Source organism: Cupressus sempervirens, chromosome 7 (assembly GCF_028749045.1).
Source record: "Cupressus sempervirens isolate cs-2001-9-10 chromosome 7, ASM2874904v1, whole genome shotgun sequence".
NCBI lineage: Eukaryota > Viridiplantae > Streptophyta > Pinopsida > Cupressales > Cupressaceae > Cupressus > Cupressus sempervirens.
In genome coordinates, this window is record NC_143124.1 from 43,689,568 (window position 1) to 43,702,363 (window position 12,796).

A 12,796-nucleotide genomic window follows, 5' to 3' on the forward strand; every position below is an offset into this window, starting at 1 on the left:
TGAGGATGGTATGTAACTAACAAAATAAAAGGGACTACTGATTAAAAGGCTACTAAATGTGATTTGTATAAACCAAGAGATGAGAACAATCAAGCAATATTGCAAGAGTATGTACATTGGAATAAAAATACAACCCTAAAATATTTAGAAGATTATAGAAAGGTTGTTTGTTAGTGATATGATGAGTTAAAAACATACAACATTTCAATGAAGTCCACACCATCTTAACAAATTTTGAAACAAAAACTCTTTGATAAATTTAGTGTTTGTGAATGCTTTTCTAAAATTTCTTATTCTGAAAGGGGCATATAATTTTTTTTCAACAAGGCCTATTTATTTTGTGAGGTATTCAATATTACTAGTCAACTTGGTGGTTGTTAAGAAGAAGAATGAAAAAACTAGATTATTTGTAAACTTTTGAAATATTCACAAATAATTTGAAAATGAAAATATCCCTTTACTTCACTTGATAAAGTTCTTCAAGTTATGAATGGGTCCTAGATTGTATCATTCTTGTATGGTTATTATAGATATAATCAGGTCATGGTGAAGAAAAAGATAGAGTGATGACTACCTTCACCACCAAGTGGGACCATTTTATTATATAAGGGTCTCATTTTGTCTCAAAAATGTAGGGAAAAATTTCTAGAGAGTGATGGATATCATGTTCCCATATGTTGGAGTTCTTCATGGTAAGGAACATACTAGGTTGTTTCGAGCCTAATACCAGAATGCACAAGACAAAGACCAAGCTTGAGGAATAGCTAAAACCTATAAACAATTGGGTTTATCCTAGCTTTGGACCAACTTCAATAGGATCACTATGACTCCCTTCACTTTAGGCTCTTCAAGGCCAAGGTGGGAAAACCTCAAGGATTGATATGACTACTTCTATGATATTCTTCTCTTCAAGACAATCCCCTATAGTAGATAGTGGTCAATGTTCTTCTATAATTTAACAATAACTTCCCTATCACAGTAGCTAACTATAACTGAGAAGATGTTGCAAATAAGTAACGACCAACACTTTTAGTTCTTCAATACATAAAATGGTAAATTGATTGTTTGTAATTTGTGTATTCAAAAATTATATGAAACATCAGTTTGCAACTTAAAAATTAATGATCAATGTCTTATCCATTGCTATATGGAGTCAAAATTAGTAGCTTAGACCTATTTAGTCAACTTGTAACTAAATTTGTCAACAACAAGCTCTGAGTTTCATTCTTACCATATCCTTCTCATAAACCCTAAACCCTATCACTTATAGAAAGAAATTACTTATTCTTTGAATTAACAACAATTAGTAAGAGATATACAATTCATTCAAATTGAATTAAACTGAAAGAAAATTGTTCATTTCAATCTCAAGATCAAAGATATATTATAAAGAAGGAGACAAAACTCAAAGACACAGATATATATATAAGATTTCCTTTTTTTTTTTGTATTGATTTCCCTTTGAAAATGCTTACAATATAAGGTATAAAACATGAAAATTCTATAAATTTCCAACCTCCTACTCCACATCTTGGGAATTCTTATATAGAGGATTGCAACAAGCTTCAGGTGGGAATGTAAGTGTCAAAAACTATCTGATAAAAAACAAAAGGCAAAAATCCTCTAAAGGTTACATTAATTAATTCTTTTGCAGTTGGAGAATAGACAAGAAAGTGGGTGTAAAAGTAGATGTCATTTATGGCAAGAGCCTTTTCTTTAACTATTTTATCCTCTTCCATCTCTTCCTGTCTTCTCACAATAGGCTCATAGTTGTCTCTATCTAATCATCCTCCTAGGATGGTAGAGCCTTGATGTCTTCTATCAGTTCCCATACCATGATGTCTATTTCAATGTTAGGCTAGGTGGCACTTCTAAGTGTTTCTAAATCTTCTAAGCACTTGGTCCATTTGGCATCAGTTATGGCTTTGAATTCAATAGTCACCTTGGACATCTCTGCCTCTATCTTAAAGAGCATATTGATCATATCATAGATGACAATAGGACTTGCTTCATTATTACAAAAGGATAAAAATATGGGATGATCAAGAATATGTCAAAAGATGATGACCATTCTACCCAGTCCTTCATTTTACCTTTAGTGTCCAGAATTATAGGTATACAGTTTGGTGTTCCTGCTGCAATTATTTTCATTTTATTCTAAACCAGCCACATCTTACCTCCAAAGAAACCATTCAAATCTCTTACCTTATTTATTACCTTTCTAGTGCTCACAATAGTTATCTTTGGCAGGTCTTTCTTCTGTGGAAGCATAGTAACTAGATTATCAAAGAATTGCATATATGGCCCCCATGTGCTAAACAGTGGAGATAATAGGGCAATTGCCTTTGCACATTTGTACTCTAGTCCTTCCAAGGCAAGGTAGCTACTATGCACATGTTGAGAAATTTCTTTTAGTGCATTGATCTTATGAATCAACAAATTCTTCATAGCTCTAAACTCTGAATCCTTGCTGGCTTCTAGCTTTTCTTCGTAAATCTCCATAGCATGACCTAATGTTTCTCCTGTATCATGTGTCTAGCCCTCTGTTTGCACATCCTTGTCATGGATCTCTAAAGCATTTTTGACATTCCTTTTCAAATCAGCTATTTCCATTTGAAGTTTGATGGTCCTCTATTCCAAAACATATGTTTTCTTCATCTCCTCTTCATGAATCCTCTTTATTCTTAGATATCTCTCATATGTTTGTTCTGATTGAGTTTGAATGGTATCCATCTTGTTCTTGCTCATTAGTCCAACTGAAGTATGTAACCCAAATATCTGATCACTAGAGATAGATTGAACATGCCAGAAGATAACATTTCCCCTAGGGAATTCCTTAATTTCCATTAGGGTAGGCTTATCATGCTTAGGAGCTAAACTCCAAATTTCCATTGTTTGAGCATCTCTATTGTAGCCTAACCATCTCAGTTCTCCATACTGATTCTCATCTTCAAATGAGATTTTTTTGTCCTATCTTCTTATTAGATCTAGCAAAAAGGATGAACTAAGATCCCATCCTGGAAAGACAATCATGCCACTCCTCATTACCAATTTCCTTGCCTCCTCCATAGTGAGGTTCTCACTTGCAGGGTCATATTCTTGTAGCTTTTTGACTAGTGTAGTAGCTACCTCATTAGAGTCTCCTGGCTTCATTTGTAGGGAAAGTTCATTTTGTTTTACCTTAAATAGAAAACTTTTGAACTCATCAGTTCTTATAAAATTGTCATCTTTCATGAATTCACGAGCCTCTATAATTCTATCATCTATCATTTGAGCTTCTAGCTGCAACTTCTTTGTTCTTTTCTCATCCTCGTAAGCTTGAGATATTAAATATCTCCTCCTTATGTCATCAAAGTACTTACTGCCTCTTGGCAGAATTTGGAGGGCCTTTTGTTGGGCTTTTTTAGGTAATTCAATCATTTTTTGTTTCTTAAGTCTCTGTTCTTCCCACTTAGAACTCTTAGGAATATCTTCTTTAGCTTGGTCTTCATCATCAGAGACTTCAACAAAAATCTCATCATCTGAGTACTCATGGTCAACCTTTTTTTTGATTGCTTTTGGAACTTGGGCTACTAATTCATCAAAATTGGACACACACACTTGTCCAATTTTGACCAGTGATCCTCATTAGGATAAAAAGCTTTGAAATTTTTATCTGTCTTTTTCATCTCATACTCAAAATTGACAATATCCTTATATTTAATCATTCTTTCTCTACATTCACCCTCATTTATCCTGTCAGCAATGACATCCTCTTCCCACATGGGTTTTGTAGTAGGTAGGGTATATCCTCTCATATTTTTCAAAGCATGTCTAATCACATTGAAAGGATCATAAATTATAGTTGGCCTTGTTGGCAGTTTATATTTCCTTAAAAATTCATTTGTTCCCTCAATGACATTCTTGCCAATTTCAAAGTCTCCCACTTTGGTACATCTACAAGGGAAAGTTCCTTTCATAACACCTTTGCCTAAGTATTCTTTGTATAAAGAAATCAATTTCCAGAATACTTCCACAAGCCTTAACCTCTCAAGTACATATTTAGGTAGAATATGGGGTGATTGAGGGCATCCAAAAACCCTAATAATAGTATATTCTTCAAATAAAAAGACACTACCACAATCATGAGTTAACTGCTTCCCAACATCAAAGCACAACTTAGGTTTAACAACCTTTCTTATACTCCTAGGGATTCTTTCAATCATCAACCCTATCATCTTTAATACTAGATGAACAAATCATTATAAAAAGAAATTACATTGGAGTAAGGATGGAAGAGTTTCCATACCCTTGTCCATCTTTGCACTGGCAATCTCTCTCCCCATTCTTGAGTAGAATCGAAGAAACTTTGATAAAAAATGTTTGAATTCTTGAACATGATCAGGTGCATGAGTAGAGAGTAATGGTAGAGCTTGAAATTCGCTAAATCTTCTTGCTGAGCAGTAGTGATCTCCTTATGAATACTCTCAATGATGTAATCCAAAAAATCATAACCTATATTATGATTTAGGTCTTAAATATTCAAGGCCATAATATAATGTCCTCCTAGTGCTTCCATAGCTCCATCTGAACCTAGGACCTTGTTGATTCCAAACATAGTATTATGAAAATATCTTTGGAAGAATTCAAAAGGCATACATTTATCTAGATCCTTCCTCTTTGGAATATATCCTACATTATTCTTTGTAGATGGAATATGCTTGGTCATATTCTGGCCCATATAGAAATTCTTGTGATTGCTGAAATTATCAGTTATTTTCTCCACTTCTATGGGCATTGACATAGGTCCCCCTAAGTTGAAAACCTCTATAAATGTCTCTTTGTCCTAGGATAGGAAAACACTTCTATCCTTTTTATGAAATGTCTTGTTCATAGGATTATAACATTTGATTAGGGCTTTTACCAGGTCAACATCTATAAATACTTCAGACATAATTAATTTTCCTAAGTTTCTTATCCATGGGTTACAAATTGGAACCTCTGATGCTCTATTTCTATAGAAAAAGAAAAACAATTCATACCCATTTCTATTAGGGACTTCTACAACTCTAAACAATGCATATGGGTCTTTGAACACCAAATCATTTGCTTTCTTTGCATTAGTTGAACTAGGAAAAATGTGAATCCACTCCTCTACAAATGTGCTTGGAACTTTTGATGGTGCATCTAGTTGCTCAATTACTGCTTGTGCAATTAGCTTTCCCTCCCTTTGAGCCATTTCTTCAAGAAAATTGGTTAATTCTGTATGTTGAGAGTTGAAGAAGTTTTCTTGGAAATTACTCTACACTTGAAAATTTCTCAAAAAAGTAGATAACTTAAGAAAATGGTAATGAAAATCTCTCGCTCTTCAGACTTTATCAGTTTGTAATGAGGTTCTGACTTTAATTAGCAATTAAGAGTGGCACACTTGAAAACCTATCAATTTCTTGAAGAACTAGCCAAATCTACACTTTTTTAGATTTTTGTAGATCTAGCTCATCACATCCCTATCTAGCTCAGACCTTACTATTGAAAAGCCATTTTATGCATTTTAGACATAACATATGCGACCATGCAATTAGGGCCTTCCTTCTGATTACTTCGCAACTTTGCAATGGTTTAGCAAGACACTTAAATTATCCGTGCGATGCCACCCTCACTCTTTTATCTAGCCAGTATTCTTTAATCGTACCATCATGACCTAAATCTTATCTGCTACACACATCCTTATGAATATGTGATGCTTCACAACTTTAACCATTTGATCCTACTTTCTCTTGTTCGCAACCTCAACTTGCTAACTAGGGTTAGAACTTGTGGCAATGCGATGAAATGCATTTGCTACTTCACTACCTTCTCCTTGAGTTAAGCACTGACTCCAGTGATGGTGTAAAGGTATAGAAGTTAACTGCATGATGATCTTGATCACTCCATCACAACTTGAAACTTTAACTATGATTAAACCTTTGTGAACCAACAATGAACATTTCTTTTGACTGCCATACATCCTTCATGACTTCATAGCTTGAAGACTATCTTGGCCACCTAACCATGAGATCATGCACTCATGTCAAATTCCTCTACCATGTGTCCTAAACCAACCCATGTGTCTTCAATTTGGCCTCACCATCTGGTCATACTTGGATATGTGTCTTCCCTATGCTTCTTTGAAACTTTAGAAGATTATAGCTGAATTTTACATGTGGACATGCAATTTAACCTTTATATTAACGGCTTTCCTTTATCCCCATATTCGCTAGTTTGAATTAATTTAAGTTAGGAAGACCCACGATCTTGCGCTTACACTCTTTTCCCCTGTTCACAACTTAAAAATAAAAGTCGCCATTGATTGCTACAAAGCAATGCAGTTCTTTAAAAATAAGTTGTTTCACTCCCTTGCCGCCCTTTGAAAGGTTAATGAGCCAGGAGGTGCGATATTGCAAAAAATAAGATTTCTCAACATTGTAACTTAATCATATAAAAGGCCATGACTGAATGATATGAAAGTTTATCGTAAAACATAAGGTTACAAGATATATCAAGGAATTTTGTACATCCTTATGTTGAACCTTTCAAATTAATTTTGGAAAAAAGGATTTCTATTGATATCAAAGATGGAATGCTTTGATCTAGGGTTTTATAAGGGATAATTGAAATTCAAGAACTCTAAGCATGACAATTGCAAATTCTTTCATGATTTTCACTTATAATTTTTAAATCTTTGGCAAGTGGAAAATCAGACCAACACCATATATGATTGAAAAATGTATTATAATTTACATGGACAGTCTTACCCTATTCTAAAAAAGAGTAGATCACATCATGTACTTGTACAAGAATCTTGAAATGTGTAAAGAGTGATGCATATCATTGAACCCCAATAAGTGTATCATCAACATCACTTAAGGTGTAAAGAATGATGCACATCCTTGAACCCCAAGAAGTGTGCCTTTGAGTTCACTTAATTAAGCTCCTTGGCATCAAATTAGAGAGGGGTGCTCCTATAGATCCAAACAAATTAGAGGATATCCTAAATTTATTCTTCCCAATAGAACTCAACAAGTGAAGTATTCATTTGAAGTTTTAACTTTCTTCATAAATCTTAGTAGTAGTTTTGCAAAAAAAGATGTGTTCATTGAATGATATTTTAAAAAAAGAATGGAAAGATTGAAGTGACTTCTAAGGCTTGTTGGTGTATAATTATACCTAGGTACTAAGGTTTTTTTCCTATGTGGAAATATACCCATGTATTAATCTAGGATTTTAGAATGTAGCTTTAATTTGTTTGAAAAACCATTTGAACTACTACTATGAAATCCATAGTCCTTCAATTAGAGGAAATCTTAAATTTATTCTTCCCAATAAAACTCAATAAGTGAATTCATTCATTTGAAGTTTTAACTTTCTTCGTAAATCTTATTAGTAGTTTTACAAAAAAAAAATGTGTTCATTGAACAATATTTTAAAAAAGGATGCAAAGATTGAAGTGAATTCCAAGGCTTGTTCATGTATAATTATACCTAGCTACTAAGGTGTTTTTCCTATGTGGAAATATACCCATCTAGTAATCTAGGATTTTAGAATATAGCTCTAAATTTTTTGACAAACCATTTGAACTACTACCATGAAATCTATAGTCCTTGAAAGACAATTCTTAACCTTTTCCATTATTTCAAACTAAATTCCAATCTCTTGAAAAAGAAAAAACATCTAGTTTATGATCCCACATCATATTTGAAAAGAGATCATGCTTATGAGAATTATTTAACCCTCTTAGTTTCTACGATAATGTCTTCAATAATTATTTTCGGGTAGTCTTTTAGAACACATATCAAAAAGCATTTTCAAGACCCTTCAACAATTTACAATTTGGTTTTCTTTTATCTTTGCCTTGGGGCAAATGTATTCTTTATAAAAATTCTCAAATCCACAATCCACCTTATACCAATTTCTTGTGACCACTGCTTAGGAAAGGGGTGGAAAATCTTGGGGAGGTAAGATAGGAGCTCCACTCACCAAGTTTAGATATAATCTTTATTGATGCATGTAGGTTAGATGAATGCTTCATACTAACAAAAGTTCTAGCATAAACTAAGCACTTTCTAGAGATAGTGGTTTCAATAATAGTTGAAAACTAACTCAAGATTCTTGCAATCCTCTTGAATAAATCTTCATCCTAGAATTACTTGGGAAGACCAAGAACTCTTACCCATACAAGAATCATATCATCACTTCCTTGCTCTCATTTTCAAAGCCAAAGTAGATTTATCAATGCGCTATTACCCCCCCAAAAGGGACAGATTTCTTTATATAGGAAAAAGAAAAGGAGAAGAAATATGTGGCCATTGTTGAATATCAATGTCCCTTTATTTTTCCATTTTGTAAAGGCCAAATATCTAATTAAAACATGATTTCATCTAGGACATAGAAATTGGATTGGTGGGAAAGAGATTATACCTTTTCCAGTTTGAATCTAAAAAGAGTAGACCACTTTGGAATTGTCTTAGAGAAACTATTCTAGATAAGATGTACTTAAGAACAATTTTTAGCACCATCACACCCACAAAAGTTGTTTTCCTTGGAAAAGGTATTAGGTGATGTACCTCCAATTTTCTCATCAAGTGAAAGAACTTGGAGGTGCGTCATGTAGTACCTTTTCCAAGAAAAACATCTTTTGTGCTTGTGATGGTGGTAAAAAATATTCTCAAGATCTTTTCTACAATAATTAATGAGCCATTGTTGAATTATTGCTACTTTTTAAGGAGTCATTTTGATTTTTTTGTTGAATTTGGAAGTTTTTCTTGAAATGGGTTTATTTAATAAATAATGGTAGTAGATTGTCAAGGTTATCTTGGATTTTAATTGTATATAGAATCATGTAGTTTTGAGCATTCTTTTGAGGATATATGATGTTCATGTTCATGTAGCTATGAATAGAAAATACAATGGAATCTATAATGGTAGTAGATATGTAGAATTCTTAGGCCCACTCTTCGTTTTGATGGACATGATTTACATTTTGAATGTAATTATCTTTATTATTATTAATGCATACTCTCCGCTTAGGCCTTTATAATGTTTTTAAAATAATAACACACAATTTTTAGAGAAAGAATATACTTAAATTCTAACATTATCCCAAGTGGGCTTAATCTTGGAGGAAACTTTGTTGCTAACTATCTTTAGCTAGAGTAGTCTTGCTATGGGTACTTTAGATCTAATGAGTGTTAAGCATTCCATTTATTCTCATGAGAGATGGGTTCTTATGAACAACTACTCACAAGAAATATGGATCAGTAAGTCTGACTAAAAAAATATGGGTCTCTACAGATTTGTACAAAAAATAAAAATTAGATGTTGTAAGTTTGATGCTCATAATATTCAAAAATAGAAAAGAATTGATGAGAACATATGAATTATGTCCGTTTATATTTTTACAATTGTATTCTTATCCCAGCCTCATATTTTATGATGTGAGAGCCTTGCACTCAACAAACTTGTTCCATGACGGACTCTTTGTGAACCATTCAACTTCACTAATAGACTAAAAACCCATTGACACAATTATACTATTATTGAAAAAGAAATAATACTTTTTTTTTGAAACCATTACAAATTATTACCAGACAAGTAACCATAGCCCTCTAATAATCTCTTTTCCATAGCCCTGTAAGATTCTCTTTTCCGAGTCTTAGAAAAAAACAAAATGCTAGCTGTATTCCTTTATTTTTCAAAAACCTTTAGGATAACGTACTGCCTCTATATAGCCCACCTAAGATTCTAGTGCGCTCATTACAAGAAAAACAATAACGACAAAAGAAGCCCGTGAGGCATATATCAATTTTCCCAGCAGAATATTTGGTTCAGAAGAGCGGAAGAAAAGTACACAGGATGTTGAACTTTTCTTCATAAATGCTTGCATGGAGAATGCAGAGGAGTCATATATTTAAATCTTCTGGTTGTATCTTTCGATTTTATCTTTGCACTTTTCTCTTCCCCAGAAAAAAGCATCATGGTGCACAAAACCAGTTCGGAAGTAGAACTTGGAGTGCCTGCAAGCGCAGTATGGGAAGTTTTCACAAAGGATTCGGTGGACGTATTTCCCAGGCTGCTGCCCAACATTTTTATCTCCATTCAACTGCTGGAAGGAGATGGTGGAGTTGGCACTCTCTTTCTCTTTAATTTTGGTTCAGGTAATCATTTGGCTGCTTCTTTCTTTCATCCAAGTTAAAATTATTATTTCTGAGTTGCTTGTATTATGAATTGTAAATTGTATGAATTTTTGTGAATCGAACATTTAGATTGCAATCAGCAATTTATTCTCAGAAATACGAAAGATGGCTTGGATTTTTCTTTTTTTCATAATAAATTATTGTCTATAATTTAAAATATTAATTTATGAATATTTATTAGTTTTATTAAAAATACTGAAATCAAGATTAATTATTATTATGTATTGTAATTATTTATAAATTTTAGTAATCTCAATTAAAAGACCTCCTCATGTCAATTATCTAATAGACTTGCCTAAAATCTTTATGCATATTACAATAGACCCCCAAAAAAAACTCTTGCCTACTGCTATCTATATAACTTTGCATAATTGTATAATTATTAAATACTAATTACTTAAGTTGGTTTAATTTATTTGATGCAAAATCAAATTACATTGCTTTACATGGCTGTTATTTACTAAGACGGCAACTTCGATGCAGATTTTTTGTGTCAATTTGATTTAGAATAGGTGGTACTAGAGTATGTCAGGGTCATTCTGGAAATCATTGTTTAAATTTCAAAATTAGGGTAGGATAGATTTTATGTTACATATTTTTTTTTATATGAGGGGTGTTGTAACTGGAAGCTTATTTAATCTATTTTAATTTAGTAATTTTAAAAATATTTGAATTTGAATTTTCTTATTAAATGATGAGATGTATTTTTTATATTTTTAATTATACATTTTTATAAAATTTATGATAGTTCTAATTAAAAGAAGGGCAAAAATTTATTAAAACATAAAGAGATATAAAAGGAAGAGCTTAACAAAATGTTTTAAGAATTCTTTCTTCATTAAAAAATAATTTTATGAAAATCATAAGATAAATCAAGGGGCACTTGCCTCTTACGACAATATTTCAATCTTTAGTGTGAGAAGTCCATTTAACCAAAAATCAGCAATGTCATTCCACTCTCTAGGAATGTGTGTAAAAGTATTATTTTCAAAAGACTTATATAAATGAAGAATCTGATTAATAATATAAATGAAGTGCCAAGTAACATCCTCAAATTGATACTTAGTTAGCAAGCTCAAAAACTATCTAAAAATCACTCTCAGAAATAATCCAGATCTTATAAAATTTATTGATTTAAAAATTACTATAAAATTCAAATTCGAACTAAATGGAATTCATTTTTGTTAATCTGAATATAAATCAATTGTTCTTTTCTTATTTTCATCCTTTTTTATGTAAGAATTATTTTTTGTTGTTTCCTTGAACTCTTTATACTTAATATAAAAAAGAATTCTTTTTAAATATTATAATCTTTTTAAAGAATTCAAATTAGATTAAATAATATATCAAGTCTGAATTTTACCACTCCAGATTTCTTTTAGGAGTAGCAAGTTTTTCAATTCATGTCAATGCAATGAACATTTGTTATGCTAGAAATATGATCTTGTATATCAATGACAAAGAATGTACATAATCCATTGAGCTAAGAATTATTTTAAGATTGAAAATCAAATTAGATCTTGATGGAATTTATTTTCTAAATATTTTAAAAGCTTAATTTCATTTGAAACAAAGTCTGAATTTTATAATTATAATTTTAATTAAGAATTACAATTTTTCTTATCCATACCAACTCAATGAATGTCCTATATATTGAAATATAATCTGTTATATCAGCAAACAAGAAGTATAGGAAAACAGAGAATATTCAAATGATTTTTGTAGTATTAATATGATATAATTATATAATAAAGATATGTAGAAATACATTGGATTAAGATTCCACTAAACATATTATAAATTAAAGATTTATCAACGAACATAAGACTAAATAGATCAAAATTTAAACAAAATTTCCCTGATTTAACACCTATTTACTGTAATATAAACTATCAGTGCTGCAGCTCATTTTTTAACCAAAAAGATGTCTATTTCTACTGGAATAGAAGGCTACTTATTATTTGTTTTAATCATGTGATTCATTTTACTTATACATTTGCAGATGTCCATAAGGGAATAACTTACCAGAAGGAGAAAGTGGTTGAAAAGGATGAAGGAAAACATATCATAGCATTCGAGGTGATTGAAGGAGGGCACCGACAAATGGGATTCAGCTATTACAAAACAAGGTTTGAGATGAAGGACAAGGTGGGGTCTTCATGTGTTATTGATTGCAATATTGAATATGAGACTGTTAGTGGGGAGCTTGTTAGCACACTAACAGCTGCTGCAAGTAAGATAGTCTTCAAAGCAATTGAAACTCATATTTTGTCTTCCCCTTCATAAATAATTACAACATTTTTTTTCTTCAAAATCGATTATGAGGTGTCTGGAGTTAGATGTTAGATGTACAACTAAGTCAAAAGTTGGTCCTTATGAGTTAGTTTATAGTGTGAGAGCTTTTATAAAGACAATTGAATAATATAATTAAAATTAAATTATTTAGAAATGATTTGATTTTCACAATTCATAGGCATAATGTAAATGTTCTTAAATCTAATTGTGGGTTAATTTTTGTATCAATGTTTTGGATCACAGTGTGACGCAAGAGAGTTTAAGGGGAGAAAAATTGTGATATCATATAT

The 12,796-nt window shown here is 31.8% G+C and overlaps 1 protein-coding gene across 1 annotated transcript; it reads left to right on the forward strand.

Moving 5' to 3' along the window:
* Positions 1–9,991: 9,991 nt before the first annotated feature.
* Positions 9,992–12,497, forward strand: LOC149545367 (phytohormone-binding protein CSBP-like). Its single transcript, XM_089793752.1, has 2 exons — positions 9,992–10,172; positions 12,214–12,497. The coding sequence occupies exons 1-2, from the start codon at positions 9,992–9,994 to the stop codon at positions 12,495–12,497; spliced, it is 465 nt and encodes a 154-aa protein (XP_089649878.1).
* Positions 12,498–12,796: the final 299 nt, after the last annotated feature.